Source organism: Arctopsyche grandis, unplaced genomic scaffold (assembly GCF_051622035.1).
Source record: "Arctopsyche grandis isolate Sample6627 unplaced genomic scaffold, ASM5162203v2 HiC_scaffold_800, whole genome shotgun sequence".
Taxonomy (NCBI): Eukaryota; Metazoa; Arthropoda; class Insecta; order Trichoptera; family Hydropsychidae; genus Arctopsyche; species Arctopsyche grandis.
Genome location: NW_027518590.1, coordinates 160,295 through 175,258, shown reverse-complemented (window position 1 = coordinate 175,258; position 14,964 = coordinate 160,295). Strand labels below are relative to the sequence as shown.

General features: G+C 34.2%; 2 protein-coding genes across 2 annotated transcripts; both read left to right on the top strand.

Annotated features, from left to right (window-relative positions):
• The first annotated feature begins 371 nt into the window (after window positions 1-371).
• Window positions 372-5,452, top strand: LOC143922205 (intraflagellar transport protein 122 homolog). The gene is made up of 4 exons (XM_077445425.1): window positions 372-480; window positions 686-916; window positions 981-1,197; window positions 2,483-5,452. The coding sequence occupies exons 1-4, from the start codon at window positions 419-421 to the stop codon at window positions 2,654-2,656; spliced, it is 684 nt and encodes a 227-aa protein (XP_077301551.1). The 5' UTR covers window positions 372-418; the 3' UTR covers window positions 2,657-5,452.
• Window positions 3,825-12,954, top strand: LOC143922210 (intraflagellar transport protein 122 homolog). Its single transcript, XM_077445430.1, has 15 exons — window positions 3,825-3,867; window positions 3,986-4,140; window positions 4,213-4,410; window positions 5,768-6,034; window positions 6,477-6,641; window positions 8,098-8,262; window positions 8,444-8,601; window positions 8,666-8,940; window positions 9,444-9,600; window positions 9,677-9,871; window positions 9,961-10,069; window positions 11,312-11,468; window positions 11,536-11,717; window positions 11,847-12,005; window positions 12,086-12,954. Exons 1-15 carry the CDS (start codon window positions 3,825-3,827, stop codon window positions 12,221-12,223), a joined length of 2,523 nt encoding a protein of 840 aa, XP_077301556.1. The 3' UTR covers window positions 12,224-12,954.
• The last annotated feature ends 2,010 nt before the right edge of the window (window positions 12,955-14,964 follow it).

Below are 14,964 nucleotides of genomic sequence, written 5' to 3'. Positions count from 1 at the left end.
GCTCCGAAAATGTAAGTTTATCAAAAATTTGTCAAAATTTATCCATAGGTGTCTCTATGATGCTTTGTTGAAATTATTCTAAAAATGGTATACCGATGTTTTTAATTAATTGGCCAGGAAGGCGCATTGGGATTTAACTTAAAAATGTATGATACATATGTGGTAGCCAACCTTTTGGAGGACATAGCACTCAAAGAAGATGAGTTTTAGCACTATTTGTTCAACTCAACTCGATTTGTTCGAAGAAATATATACAATATATACAAAATTGTTAGTTTCTAAAAGCTTTATTATTGTAAACTCCTCAAAAGAGGTGCCGAGCAGAGAGTCGAGTTTGTAACCAATAGCAACGGCAGTGACAACTCAGACAACACACAAGCTCGCTTCGTACAATATCATCAGGCTCAAAATAATAAAAATGCGTACAGTTCCCAAGTGGATTAACAAGATTCACGAGGCGGAAAAGACTGAATACTCTTGGTAATACTCACAATGCTCATATCTTGATTAATAAGCTTTGTACTAATTATTTAAAATGGCAGGCTAGCCTTGGAGTGTATGACGAAATGTCAAAAATGTCAAAAATGTCAACATACTCCATATCGATCGAAAGTACAGCCTAGTTTTAATACTTGTATTGATTGCATATACATAAATAGTATGCACCTTTATTTATTGTTTTCAGCGTGCAGAGTCTGTGCTATAGTCCCGATGGTACCCAGATGATAGTGGCGGCTAGTGAGCGGGTCATGGTATACGATCCTCAAGACGGCTCCTTGATCAGGCTGCTGAGAGGCCACAAGGACACTGTGTACTGCGTAGCTTATGCTAAGGACGGTCGAAAGTTTGCATCGGGGGGCGCCGACAAGATAGTCATAATCTGGACGTCGAAACTTGAAGGAGTGCTTAAATATTCGTACGTATTTGTGTACATGATTTGAGTAGTGCGAATCAAATGACATAATATGTTATCTTTTCAGACACAACGAACCGCTGCAGTGTTTGGCCTACAATCCAATAACTCACCAGTTGACCTCGTGTGCCGTCTCCGACATTGCGTTTTGGTCTAATGAAGTTAAGGCTGTACAGAAACACCGTGTCAACGGGTCCGGGAGAATCACATGTTGCTCGTGGTCGTTGGACGGGCAATTGTTGGCCGTAGGCTTGTCTAACGGCTTTGTTTCAATAAGGGATAAGGTATATATGTACACAAGATATGTATGTCTACAAGATACGGTTAATCAGGGCACCATTTTAAAGATTGAAATAAATTGATAAAATTGACTGAATGTAAAAATGATAATTCTTTACAATTGTACTACAATTAACTGTATGTATTTCAATTTGAGCTGTTTGGAATTTTAACGTGTGATTTTGAATTGAATTCATATGTAATTTGTAATTAAAACTAAAACTTTTTGTCTGTTGTATTGTAAAAAATGTGATGCTATTTTGAAAAGTTGCCAATAATGCCTAAAAAGAATATGAAAATAGGAAGAAAACTGCATTAATGATCAAATTTGACCAAACTGTGAACTTATCTCAATTTCGCTTTGAGGTTACGGTAATATTGCTTTAATTTTATAAGTTATGTACATATGTAAGTGGCCAGTAGTTATATAATATTTGAAATTCAGTAAAAACACAGCGAATGCTTTACTTATTTTATTACATACATATGTGCCATGACAGGAATTACCCCAAAGTGACACATATGGTTTGCTACGATTGTACTTTAAATACAATATATAAGCATTTTATACAATGCGAATTCATATAAACATCCACAGTGACATCTATGGAGAAATTTTTGCAGCATTTTATAATCAAATTGTCGAATTTTAAGACGCTGAATAACTTGAGATTAGCAAGAGAGATAGGAAAGGAGATGCTAATTTTACATGAACCGTTTCAATGAAAATCAGAAAAATTGGCAAACTCTGATAAGAAACGATGGACCTCAAGTCACACACCAAGGTCTGGCCAGCAGCGGGGCTGTAGTGGGAATCGAAACTGTAACATTATGTATGTATGTATGTATGTAGGTAGCATTTGTAAGATTCGAATATAATTCGAATTTGCGAGAAACTGAGGAAGAAGATAACAACTTATTGGATTCGTCACAACAATTAAGATAGAAAAATTGGAAAATTCTAATAGGAGATGGTCGTTCTGTGTTTTTTTAATAACCGTCGACTTGACCTCTCTACTGGTATGCAATAGCTCTGCTAGTGAGTGCACTATGCTAATAAACTGCTATTTTCGGCTAGAATATTTCTGACAATTAAATAGATTACTATGTTAAATCGGTGGCTAATAATATGTATAACTTGTTGACCAATTTAAGTTATTCAGCTACTCACCAATTATGTAAATACAGACAGTTTGCTTTGATCAGACTTTGCAGTTTGATAGTGATAGGATCGTTGAATGGTTTCCGAGATAATTTAAATATGAACAAGTGTTTGTTTGTGTGTTTCAGAATTGTGAAGAGAGGTTGAAAATTAGTCGAGAGGGTTGTCCCGTGTGGTCGGTGCTTTGGACGGAGAGTGCTCTTCTGGTCGGAGATTGGTCGGAGACGCTTTCGTTTTACAACGCGTCCGGTCAGCAAGTTATGAAGGATCGTCCTATTGGTAATTTGCGTTATGTGTTATAATTGCACTCGTTTCATTACTGTTTGAATAATTTTTGTATGATTACTTGTAATTGAAGCGACACTATTTACATACATACATCTTTAAAAACTCTTCCATACTTCTTTATGCTGATGACACAAAAATTTATAAACCTATTTACACTATAGACGATTGTTATAAACTGCAAAAAGATTTGGATAGATTTGCTATATATTGTTTAAATAGTGACCTTTTTCTAAATCCTGAAAAATGTTCTATTTTGAAAATTTTACCAGAAATAAATCTAATGTCACTTATCATTACCATTTAAACCATTCAATTCTAAATACATCCTATTAAGGATCTTGGTGTTATTTTTAATCATAAACTCGATTACTTTGAACATATTTCCTTCATTACTAATAAAGCATATAAATCTCTTGGATTCCTACTCCGCTCAACTAAACCCATTGATGATCCTCATGTACTTAATTTACTTTATTTTTCCCTTGTAAGGTCTCACCTTGAATTTGGCTCAATTATCTTGTTCACCTTTTTATATATCCCATTTTAATTGTATTGAAAAAGTTCAACTAAAATTTATCAAATCCTTACGCTACCGTTTTCCTATCTACGCCCATACTTTTAACAGTCTTTCTATCAGACGACGACTCTCTGATGCTACGTTCCTTTTTATACTCCTAAATGGTTTCCTTGATTGTCCCGATGTCCGGAGTAAGGTTGATTTCAGGATCCCAGTTAGGTATTCTAGACACTCTTTTCACTTGATACTTTCAGAACCAATTCCCTAAAATGTTCCTATCTACAGCGTGTTTATCGTATGTTTAACGGGGAGCTGAATGATGTTGATCTATTCGGTATTTCCTTGCATCAAATCAGGACTGCCATCAGGAGCGTCTTGATTGGTTGATTCATTCTCTATTTCTATTATATACATATGTAATCTTTATCCAATATTACATCACTTCATGTTTAGTTATGTACTGTTCTATTTAGTCATGTTTTAGTTTTTTTTCATTTGTTTGTCTCTATGTACCATTTTATGTAATTTGTAAAAAATTATAATTGGGCCCAGATGTTATTTTATTTTGTTACATTTATTCTTTATTTTTATGCATTTCTACATTTGTTGTCTGTTGATTTTTTTCAATAAATAAATAAATACAGACATGTATGTATGTATGTATAATGCGAATTAAGCAGCTTTTGCTCGGCGAATTATTTATTGATCGTATTTTTATACTTAATATAAAGCTGAATTTGTATAGTTTTTTTCCAACTTTCACCTGCCCGAGCAACGCTGGCTATAATTAACTATTTATTTTAATGTGAATTGATTTGATTTTCAGGTTTGATGCCGGTGTGTTTGAATAGACTGGGCGAGTTGATTTTAGTGTGTGGCGTAAAAGGTTGGATCATCACCACCCTTGAAGGCGTTCCTGTACTGAAAAATTCCCAACAATGGGTCTGGTCCATAGAGCACTGCGACAACACCAACACTATAGTGAGTCCACAGACTAACTTGACAGATTTATTTCAAAAAGTTGGTTGCCCTTAACAATTTGTCATCCGACAGGCTCTGGGATGCTTGGACGGCACACTATGGTGCTATCAAATCGTCTTCAATAAAGTACACGGCTTGTACCACGAGAAGTATGCATACCGGGAGAATTTAACCGACGTCATAATTCACCACCTGACGTCGGGCACCAAAGTCAAAATCAAGTGCCACGACAAGGTGCAGAAGATAGCTATTTATAAACATCGTTTAGCCGTGAGTTTCTATTTTAGCAAGCCTCAACTTCAATATGAGACTTAAATATGTATAGTGTCCTTAGAGCAGTGCTACTCAAACTATGGTCCGCGGCCCATTACCGTCCGTCGGCAAACAAGTAAATAACAAATTAAAACAATAGCTTATGGATAACGTTGCATCATCTCATCAATTTTTGCCATGGAGTGATATATTAGTTAATTTAGAAGATAAAATAATTGACGAATTAAAAAAGTGTTTTGAAACCACAACTTCACTTGCGTCCTTTTGAATCAAATTGAAAGCACAAATCTTCCCAGATCTTTAATACCATGCACTGAAAACTCTTTTACCTTTGCGAGACTGGTTTCTCAACCATGAGTTTCATTAAGACAAAACATCTTAATAGTGTGAATATTCATGATCCATTATGTGTGGAATTGTCTTCGATAAAACCACGACTGGATAAGTTGTCTAATAACAAACAAGCTCATGTCTCATTAGTTTTTTTTTCTTCATTTTTATCTAAGTACATACATATGTATATGATATATACATATTGTACTTTGAAGTGAATAAAATAAATTTTACTACTTATATTTCATACTATTTTTATTTGTTATACGAACAAATTTTCACTCATATACATATATAACCTTTTTATTTAAAAATATGATGCTGGTCCGTGAGAATTACTGAAAAATATATACTGGTCCGCCAACTGAAATAGTTTGAGCAAATAGCACTGCCTTAGAGCACAATGGTGATGTGATATAACATGTACATACATATGTATATGTTACAGTCGGAAGTGTATTTTCAGTTGTAATATATTCCAACTGGCGTTTTAGGTCATTCATATACGAATACAATTCAACTAGTAAATTATATCTCTATGTGCAAGCGCAAATACACTTTCAACAATGTGCGCCAGTTGTAATTAGGGATCCCAAATATTCTAATATCGAATAGTAGTTTTAAGAAGTTCAAGATATTATTAAGATAAAATTTTAAGAGAATCATTATCTGGAACATAAAATAGAACTAAATGTGCTGTAGATTGAAATTAAAAAAAAAAATAAGTTCGTATAAAAAGTATTCGAATATTTGGATTTGGGATCCCTAGTTGTAATATAACAGTTGAGTTTTGACAGCTGTGATGTTATTATTGTATGTAGTCGAAATATATTACAACTGGAAGATACACCTCAATTGTAACATATACATACACAATACAACGGTATTTTTTTAAAATGACGTCACGTTTTTTTGTGACAACTACAAATTTCAATCTTTCGATTGATTTTAATATTTAAAACATGTGCTCTAAAGATATGATTTGAGTCATTGTGATTTAAGAAAATTATTATACATACAGGTACAACTGCCCGAGCGTATAGTCATATATGAGCAGAGCGATACTGACGGTATGCTGTATCGCGTCAAGGAGAAGATACCCCAGAAAGCCGAATGTTCGTTGCTGGTGGCGACAAGCAGTGCTCTTCTGCTGTGCCAAGACGCCAAGCTGGTGATGATCGGAGGCAAGAATCTGGCATCGTGGAATGTGCCCGCTTCGATAAGATACGTGAAAGTTACTACGGTTCAAAATAAAGAAGCACTATTGTTGGGACTCGCCAATGGAGAAGTCCGCAATTTACATATCTCTTTGTTATATATGTATTTTCAGAGCAATGTGTATAAACTTGTACTAACGTGGGTCAGCGTTATTTTTACCGAAGAAATGCATCGCTTGGCAGTTTTCAATTAACCGGAATGACTCGTAACGGCAATTGAGATCATTTTCTATATCCATATTTAGCACATTGTATCAAATTCTTCATTCGTAACACATAGCAAAAAATGCTTGCAGTACTCGAATCGCAACTTGATCGTTTTTAACATACAAAAATTGAATTCGATGATTTTTTGTCTTTGCTACATAATATCTGTACATTTGTACGTTTATTGAGAATGTTATTTAATACTTAACAAGTTGACTTAATTGTATCAAATTGTTGATTGAATGGAAGTCCATTATAATATTTTATTGATTTTAAAGTTTTCAACTATTTATCTTGTATTTATAGATATGGAAAGTCGACCTGGATGAAGCTTCCATGGAAGTGTTGGTGACTATTGAATCAGCGATCAGGTGCTTCGACTTGAGCTCTTCTAAATCGATGATAGCAATCGTGGACGAAAGTTGTTGTTGTCATGTTTATATGATAGCTACGCAGCAACTTCTTTTCACCGTAAGTCTCATTGTATATTTATTTATTTATTTTACATAGATACATATATACGAGGAAGGCATAACAGGTAGACCCCAATGCGCCTTCCTAGACAATTAATTACAAACATTGCACCATTTTTATTACATAAATCGCTGTATTTCGAGAGGCTGAAGAACACGAAATTAACAATTAATTAATCATAATATTGTACATAAATCAAATTCAGATATTTGTTACATAGTTGGTAGGATGATTTTTGCCAATTTGATGGAGGAACCATTTCAACAATGAAATCAGATAAATTGGCAAACTCTGATAAGAAACGATCGACTTGGAGTCACAAATATCGAAGTCTGACAGTCAGCAGTATTAAAGATTAGCACGGGATCGAACCCGGTAACCTCTCGGTGCTAAACATAAACGCCACGTGTTCTGTCTGCAGGCCAATGCCATGCAATCGATAAACGTGCCTCTATCTCATGCGATGCATCAGTACATACAAAATCACATGTTCAAGTATGGACGGTGTCTTTCGTTGTCAGTCGAAATCGTTCGCGTTTTAAATTTGTTCATTTTTTCAGTGAGGCGTACAACATTGCCTGTCTGGGCGTTCCGAATTCCGATTGGGAGAGTTTGGGTTTTGCGGCTTTGGAAGAATTGTCGTTGAGCGTGGCCAAAAAGGCGTTTCAACGGATCGAGAATGTTTTATTTCTCGAATTGGTCGATGTGTTAGAGGTTTGATTGTTGTAATACTTACATATACTTATTGTTATTTTATTTTATTTAGGCCTAACAGGTCAATTACAAAAATAAGTAAGAGACATTGAATATATGTAGAGTTGCCAACAGGTCTTTTTTTAAGAATTGTCTTTTGTAACACAATTCTTTTGTTCTCTATATTTTTTTATATTACACCCGTAATGTCCTCTTTTTCAATTTTGACAATAATTTCACACAGTCCGTACTATATTATAAGAAACTAAGAAACTTTTGCACCAAATTAGCAGTGTATGGATAAATATAGCAACAGAGGTGATGAAATTGAGAGTGAGAATGAAGATGATTAAATTCAACAATTCATTTTTAAGCGTACTTTTCAAGTTCCTAACTACATATGTATGTATTTTCCGGTTATTATGAAAGTGGAAGTAATATAATATTTCCTTTGAGATATTTGGACTTTTGTGTAAATTTGTTTTAAAAATTATTGTGAAATTATGATTCTTTCATATACATTATGATTCTTAGCCTTATAGATATAATCTTTCCTGTACTGGTGGAATATTACGATTACCTTGTAAAATAATGGCATTTTTGGTACTATTTCACTTTAATAATAACCTGCACAATTATAACTAAACATTTTTTTGTTAAATGTTCTTTTTTTTTGTCCATGACACTTGGCAACCCTAATTGAATACAATTGAAAGCATAATAAAAAGCTCGGTTTTAATTTGTACTATTATTATTCTAGGAAATGTTAAATCAAGGCGATAATGCATCCAAAGCTCTCTCGGTAGCTGAAGTTTATGCATACCGAGGAAAGTTTATCGACGCTGCACGGCTATACCGATCCAACGGCCAATCACACCGAGCCCTCACAATGTACACGGATCTTAGACTGTTCCACAAGGCTCAAGTTTGTCTTCTTCATATCTGTACAGTTGTATATTAAAATTATTAAACAAAAAAGTTAAGAAATAATCCACAGATGGACGAGTTTGTCAATTATTTTATATATACATACATATATTCATTTTTTTCACTTTTTTCTACATCCTTTTAGACCCTTTTTTTAGAGAATTATTTTATATTTGTAGGAATACATGGATTCGGAAGATGTGTCGGATCTTATAAAAAAGAGAGCTGAATGGGCTCAGCATATAAACGAGCCTCGTGTGGCTGCTGAGATGTTTTTGGCAGCCGGAGACATAAAGAGTGCGGCGAATATTATGGCACAGAACGGTTGGGTCGACATGTGAGTTATTATTTAAACGAATAGTGTGCGGTGAACCTTTAGAGAATACATATTTATGTTTTAGGTTGGTCGAAACGGGTCGTAATCTCGATAAGGGTGCGAGCGATAATTTATATGTGGTGGCTCAGGCTTTGATCTCGATCGGTCACTTGGAGTCGGCGACCGAGCTGTATCAAAAATTGGGAGATCAGCATGCAATGGTCAAGATGGCAGTTAAGATGGAAAATTGGGAGCAAGCGTTTCAATTGGTCAAACAGAATCCGGAATACAAGGAAGAGGTTTATATACCATATGCACAACAAATGGCTAGGGACAATCATTTTATCGAAGCTCATAAAGGTTCGTACATGGTTACATGAATTTATGTACTACTAGACATTTAAATTTGTACCTTGATATTTATTTTTTATTAATTCATACCAGGAAGGCCTAGCAGGTAACCCCAAATGCGCCTTCCTGGCCAGACACATTGTAGGTACACTTGATACAAGTACTATACAAAGTATGTAAATACATATCAATTAACATCCATTTATGGTCAAATTTGTAAATTTGCAGCATTTTATACAATTCAGTGAAATTCGAGATTGCTTAAAACTCGAGATTTTACGAGAAAATTGGTAAGGTTGCCAATTTATTGGAACCGTTTCAATAAAAATCAGATAAATTGGCAAACTCGGATTTGAACCCATGACCACTCTGTTCAAAGCATTATATGCTAACCACTAGTCTATTCTGCTGGTTATATTGAACATAATCGAGAATTTCTAAATGTTCTTCATTTGAGTTGTATTTATTCTATAATAGTTTCTTATTTTGTGTTATCGATGTGATATTTTCAGCATACCACATGGGCGGTCAGACGGAATCAGCCGCTAGAGTTTTGGGAGTTCTTATACAAAATGCCATCGCCGAAGAACGTTTCAACGACGCTGCTTACTTGCATTGGTTGCTTGCATCACAATCCTTAGAAATCTCCCAAACTGTGGACGATATTGAGTGGGTTAATTCGAAAAGCTTTGAAATTATTGTTATCGACAGTTGAAATTAACATTTTTCTTCTATTCAATTACAGTCAACAACAGAATTGGATAGAATCGTATAATGAAAATGAAAAATATGCAACAATTTACTTTACTTTTCATATTGTGCATCAGTCTATACACGAAGTGTTTTCAGTTTGCCAACCGGAAACGTTGTTCAACGCGGCTAAAATTGTTCTTTCGCTCGTCGAAAACAATGTTCATCCGCCGAAAGGCATTTCTTTATTGTATCCTTTTCAATCTTATGTAGAGTTTATTTTTAGCATTATTTCATTTTTGAAAATCATGTAAGATATTGCGCCTTGACGGTTTTCAGTTCGGTATATTTGTGTTTAGCAAAACAAGGCAGATTACTAGGCGCAAACAAACTGGCTCGTCAGATGCTGGACAAAATTCAGAACTTGAAAGTACCATTTAAGATACAGGTGAATAAATTAAAACGGTTTAACCCTTTGAATGCTGAAGTCATTTCTGTTGAAAGCCCGCCACGCTACAAACTTCGCCCACATTTCCAATTAGAATTATTTAGAAATCAGGTATAAAATTGAAGTTAATCCAAACAAACTCTAGATAACTACCGCCGGGGATTTCAAGTTTTGTAAAGGTGTGTTTAGACTCTCTAATATATCTTGCAACAAAATATAATAAACAAAAGAAGTTTATTAGTGAATGTATTTTTCCAAAACTAGTTCGATCTTCTTAATTGTTGTTAAAATTTAATGCTTTTAAAATGAATAAAAATCGATTGCGTGACGTGTATTGGGATAATACCGGTATATTAAATACGTGATGCTTCTTCCAATAATCACCTATTCGGTCCAATCTGATTGTTCCCATGTGCAACTAGAGACCAAGGCAAAATCTGAAATACTCATCAATTAGGGATTTCCATCGGGTAATTCTGCTATGGTTATAAATTCAGAAATTCCGGTGTAAATGAGTGTTTATAAACGTAGACAAAGCAATTGCACGGATTACACGACTGATTTTTAATGCTACCGGGAAAGGCTTAACAGGTATTATTCTTGTTTATTTTATGCATGCAAAATGTACAAAGCACATTGGCATTCATCAGGCCCAAGGACTTGTCGGCAAAACGCTGATCAGCGTTGGTCAGCATTGAAAGGGTTAATAGTGTTTCGCAAACCCAACATAAAAAATATTATATATCAGACAAGTGTTATTTTCAAAAAATCATTTGTTATCTGCTTCATGAGCTGCTTTTCTTCTACATATGTTGCTCTAGTATTTCTTTTGAACTAAAATGTTTTAAAAGAAAATCTTAGATAATATTGAGCAACAAAAAAATTAACGAAGCGGAGATTATTCAATCTTTACTAGTGTGACCCACAATGATTTTGAGTTAAAGACGGTAAAACTCAAAAATCTGTAAAAATTGCGCATATTTTAAACGCTCATATCTTTTAAACGGGAAGAAAGGAACAAAAATCATCATCATATTCGAATTCAATGGGTTAAACTTAGTAAAGATTGATTGGTCTCCGCTCTGGTGAAGATCCGAAAGATCACAAAATTAGCTTTTGAAAATACTCTTCCTCTAAATATTCATTATTTTTGTTGCTAATTTCTCTACATATGTAGATTGATTTCTTTATACCATCCTTTTCAGAAATCAGTAACCATCTGTGATATTTATTTGATTGCAGGAAAATGTAGAAGTTTTGACATTGCTCTCACGAGCTGGATTGAACGATAGTAACGAGGTTACGCCGTTGTGCTACAGATGTTCACATCATTTCACACCACTTTCAACAGTTTGCAACTACTGCGGACATAATTTGTACCATTCGTTTCTTACATTCGGTTAGTTGATGTTATGTGAAATTTTTCATTTTTTCATTTGGTATAGAAGTGGTTATTAATGTTTTAGAAATATTACCGTTGGTCGCATTCACTATAGAGGACGACATAACCGTGGAGGAGGCTTTACAGTTGATAGAATCTGATGTGTCTTCTCTCGAAGCTCGGCCAAACGACCAAGAAAATTCTCAGATATTGCGAATAGAGAATTTGTCTAATCTCAAAGACGTGTTCTCAAACAAATCGTTTGAAGTAAGTAAATATTTAATAGTATCTCAACGATTAGCATTTCAAATGAAAAGTAAATATAGTACATAATTATAACATATACATATGTATAAGTGAGGTCAATTAATTCATATTTTCAATGTTTTTTTATAGGATGATAAGAATGGTAAAGTTGTGTGCAACCGAGAAGATTTGAAAATATTACAGCCATTATCTGTGATAGTCATCAATCGTCCAAAACCATTGGAAACGTTATTTTTTCGCAACGTTATGCCCGACTTACACATACAGTATTGCCCTCATTGTTACAAGGTTTATATCAATATTGAATGGGGACTTAAATATGTACGAGTATACCATAAAACAACAACGTCGGTTTGTTTTTGTTTCAGCTATTTTACGTGGATGATTTGGAATCGCAGCTGATTTCTAAAGCACTCTGCTCATTTTGTCGTAGTCAACTGATTGACGGGAATGGCACTGAACCGTTAAAATCCATTATTTCATCTTCGTCATTCTCTCTTGAATGAAAATTTTTGGAATGGAAGAAAGATATACTGTTAATCAAGAAAGCAATCGAAGAGGTCTGCACATAAATATAAAGAAGACGAAATTTATGCTATGTAGTTGACAAAATGCAAACAGACACCGGTGATCTAAACGTTGTATCTAGAGGTGTTAGAAAGAGTTAAAATACTTAAATACCTGAGAACTTGGTTAAATTAAGAGCTTGACCCAGATGAAAACTTAAGAATCCGCATCGAGATGGCTAGAACAGTGTTCATCAACAATAAACAAGCATCACAATCTTCGTACGCGTTTGAGATTCGCAAAGAGTGCTGCTATCTGGATGCAAAACGAGGACTCTGAAGACCAGAATGATCAGCCGTATCGAAGCTTTTGAGATGTGGGTCAACAGGCGTATGCTGAAGATCCCATGGACCAAAAAAGTCACAAATGAAGCTGTCCTCAGCATGATACGGAGAGGCAGGAAACTTGTTTCTGTCATCAAGTGGAGACAGATTGAGTACCTCGGACGCATGATACAGGGTTCAAAATACGAATTTTTCCGTTTGATTATCATGGGAAAAATAGAAGGTAGAAAATGGATTGGAAGGAAGAAGTTGTCATGGTCTGATATGAGCGCTGAAGAGCTGTTCCGAACCGTTGAATCGAAGAAGAAGTCACCACTAACAGTAATTTTTTTCTTCAATAGATTTTCAACATCTCATTCATATTTTTATGTTTTTTCCATATTTTTAAAAGAAAAAAAAATAGACTAAGTGGTATTTGTATTATATTTACATTTATTAAAATATATAATAAAAAATTGAGTGGCACATTTTTGGAAAATTTGTAATTATTCCATGTAATTATTGTGTGTTGAATTACATTATAAATTTATTTTCATAAAGTTGTTTTATTTCAAATTTTTGTGATATCCATCTACACCAGCGGTTTCCAAACTGGGAGGCGCGGACTATTGCCAGGGGAGGCGCCAAAACTTTTTAATAAAAAAATAATTTTCATACCATAATATCTACAAATAAATAAAACTTCATATCGTAGCTTAACAGTAAAAATTCAATGCATGAATGTTTATTTTCATTTTTATATACACATTTAATTAGCAACCTTTCTCGAAGAAAACCTCTCGATAATTAAATTGTTAAACTTGCCTATTTGGTTGAAATTTTTGGAAAATTGAGGTGTTTAAATAAATCAATGCAGGGATCACAAATACATCCACTTGTTCAAAAAGACAAAGTAAAAGCTTTCATTAAAAAGTTGAAGTTATGGAAATCAAATTTACAAAAGAATGATTTGGATATGTTTTCACTTTCCAAAGATTTCTGGGCCACAGCCAATATTGAAGCAAGTAAAAATCTTTTTACTGACCACTTGGATGGTTTAGTGCTGCATTTTTCCAATTATTTGAAAGACCTTGATTTCTCAAAGTTTTTGTGTATACCGAATCCATTTAACTACAATGAAGAAGGCGAATTCGAACTGACAACTATCGAAAAAAAAAAATTGATAGAATTATCATGCGATAGCTCACTAAAACAAAAGTTTCAAAATGAAACCATAATTAAATTTTGGATGAATCTTAGTGGAGAGTATGAATCTTTGTATTGCAAAGCAATGCAAGTGTTTCTACCGAAAAGGAGTTACGAGTGGCACTCTCCATATTGCCCCCAAGATTTGATAAACTTTGTGCCAAAAAACAACAACATCATTCGCATTAAATTTTGATGTGATAGATGTAGTTTAATTAGTAATTTAATATAATAATAAATATACGTGTTCGTATAAATTTATGTTATAGCAAAACCTTTTTATTATTCTGTCTATTGTAGTGTTCGGTATTTTTTTTTAAATAAAGGTTTATTATTTAAAACGTGTCTATATTATTATATATATTAAAAAATAAAAGGTAGGGAGGCGCGGAAAAAAAATTTTTTTTTTAGGGAGGCGTAGTAGCATAAAGCTTGGAAGCCGCTGATCTACACGGAAATTCTAAAATCATATAGGTATTATTTTATGATGCCTGATATCTCTTGAATTTTACAAAAATATTTATAAATCAAGATTTAAATTTGACAATTTGAATATGTATTTTTTTTAAAAGCTGTTTGATAAGTCTATTGAAACAATTGCAAATATAATAATTTGCTTAAATTAATAGCGAAATTAAAAAAAATATATCCAAAATCGTAGCTTTTTTATTAATTATAGATGGCACTATATTTATTTTACACATTGAAGCAAAACAAATGTTAGCATCGTCTAAAGTAGTTATGTATTATATTTCCAAACCATTTAGGACGAAGACCACATTCATTATTACACACAGATCAATATCTCGTGTACTTCCGCACATGCCAATATCGATGGATGTGTAGGCGGGGTACATGTGTGTTGACCGTATCCCGGCCTAACGAAACACTGTTGTGCTATTTTTATAAAGTTTTATTGTTTGCCTATGGTTGTACAAAGGTATGGTATTTGTGGGCAAAAGTATGTCGTTCAGCGGTCTCTGGATATGGTAGAGTGTCGCTGGCTCGGCATTCAGCTATGTTCAGAAGGTCTCTGGATGCGGCAGTGTGTTGCTGGCTCGTCGTTCGGCTATGTTCGGAAGGTCTCTGGATACGGCAGTGTGTTGCTGGCTCGTTCGGCTGTTTGATCTTCCAAGTCCGCGTAGTGTAGTGGTGGCTGGTCAGGAGCTGTATGTCGACGCTTGCTGCTGTGGGTCGACTGGCGTTGTTTG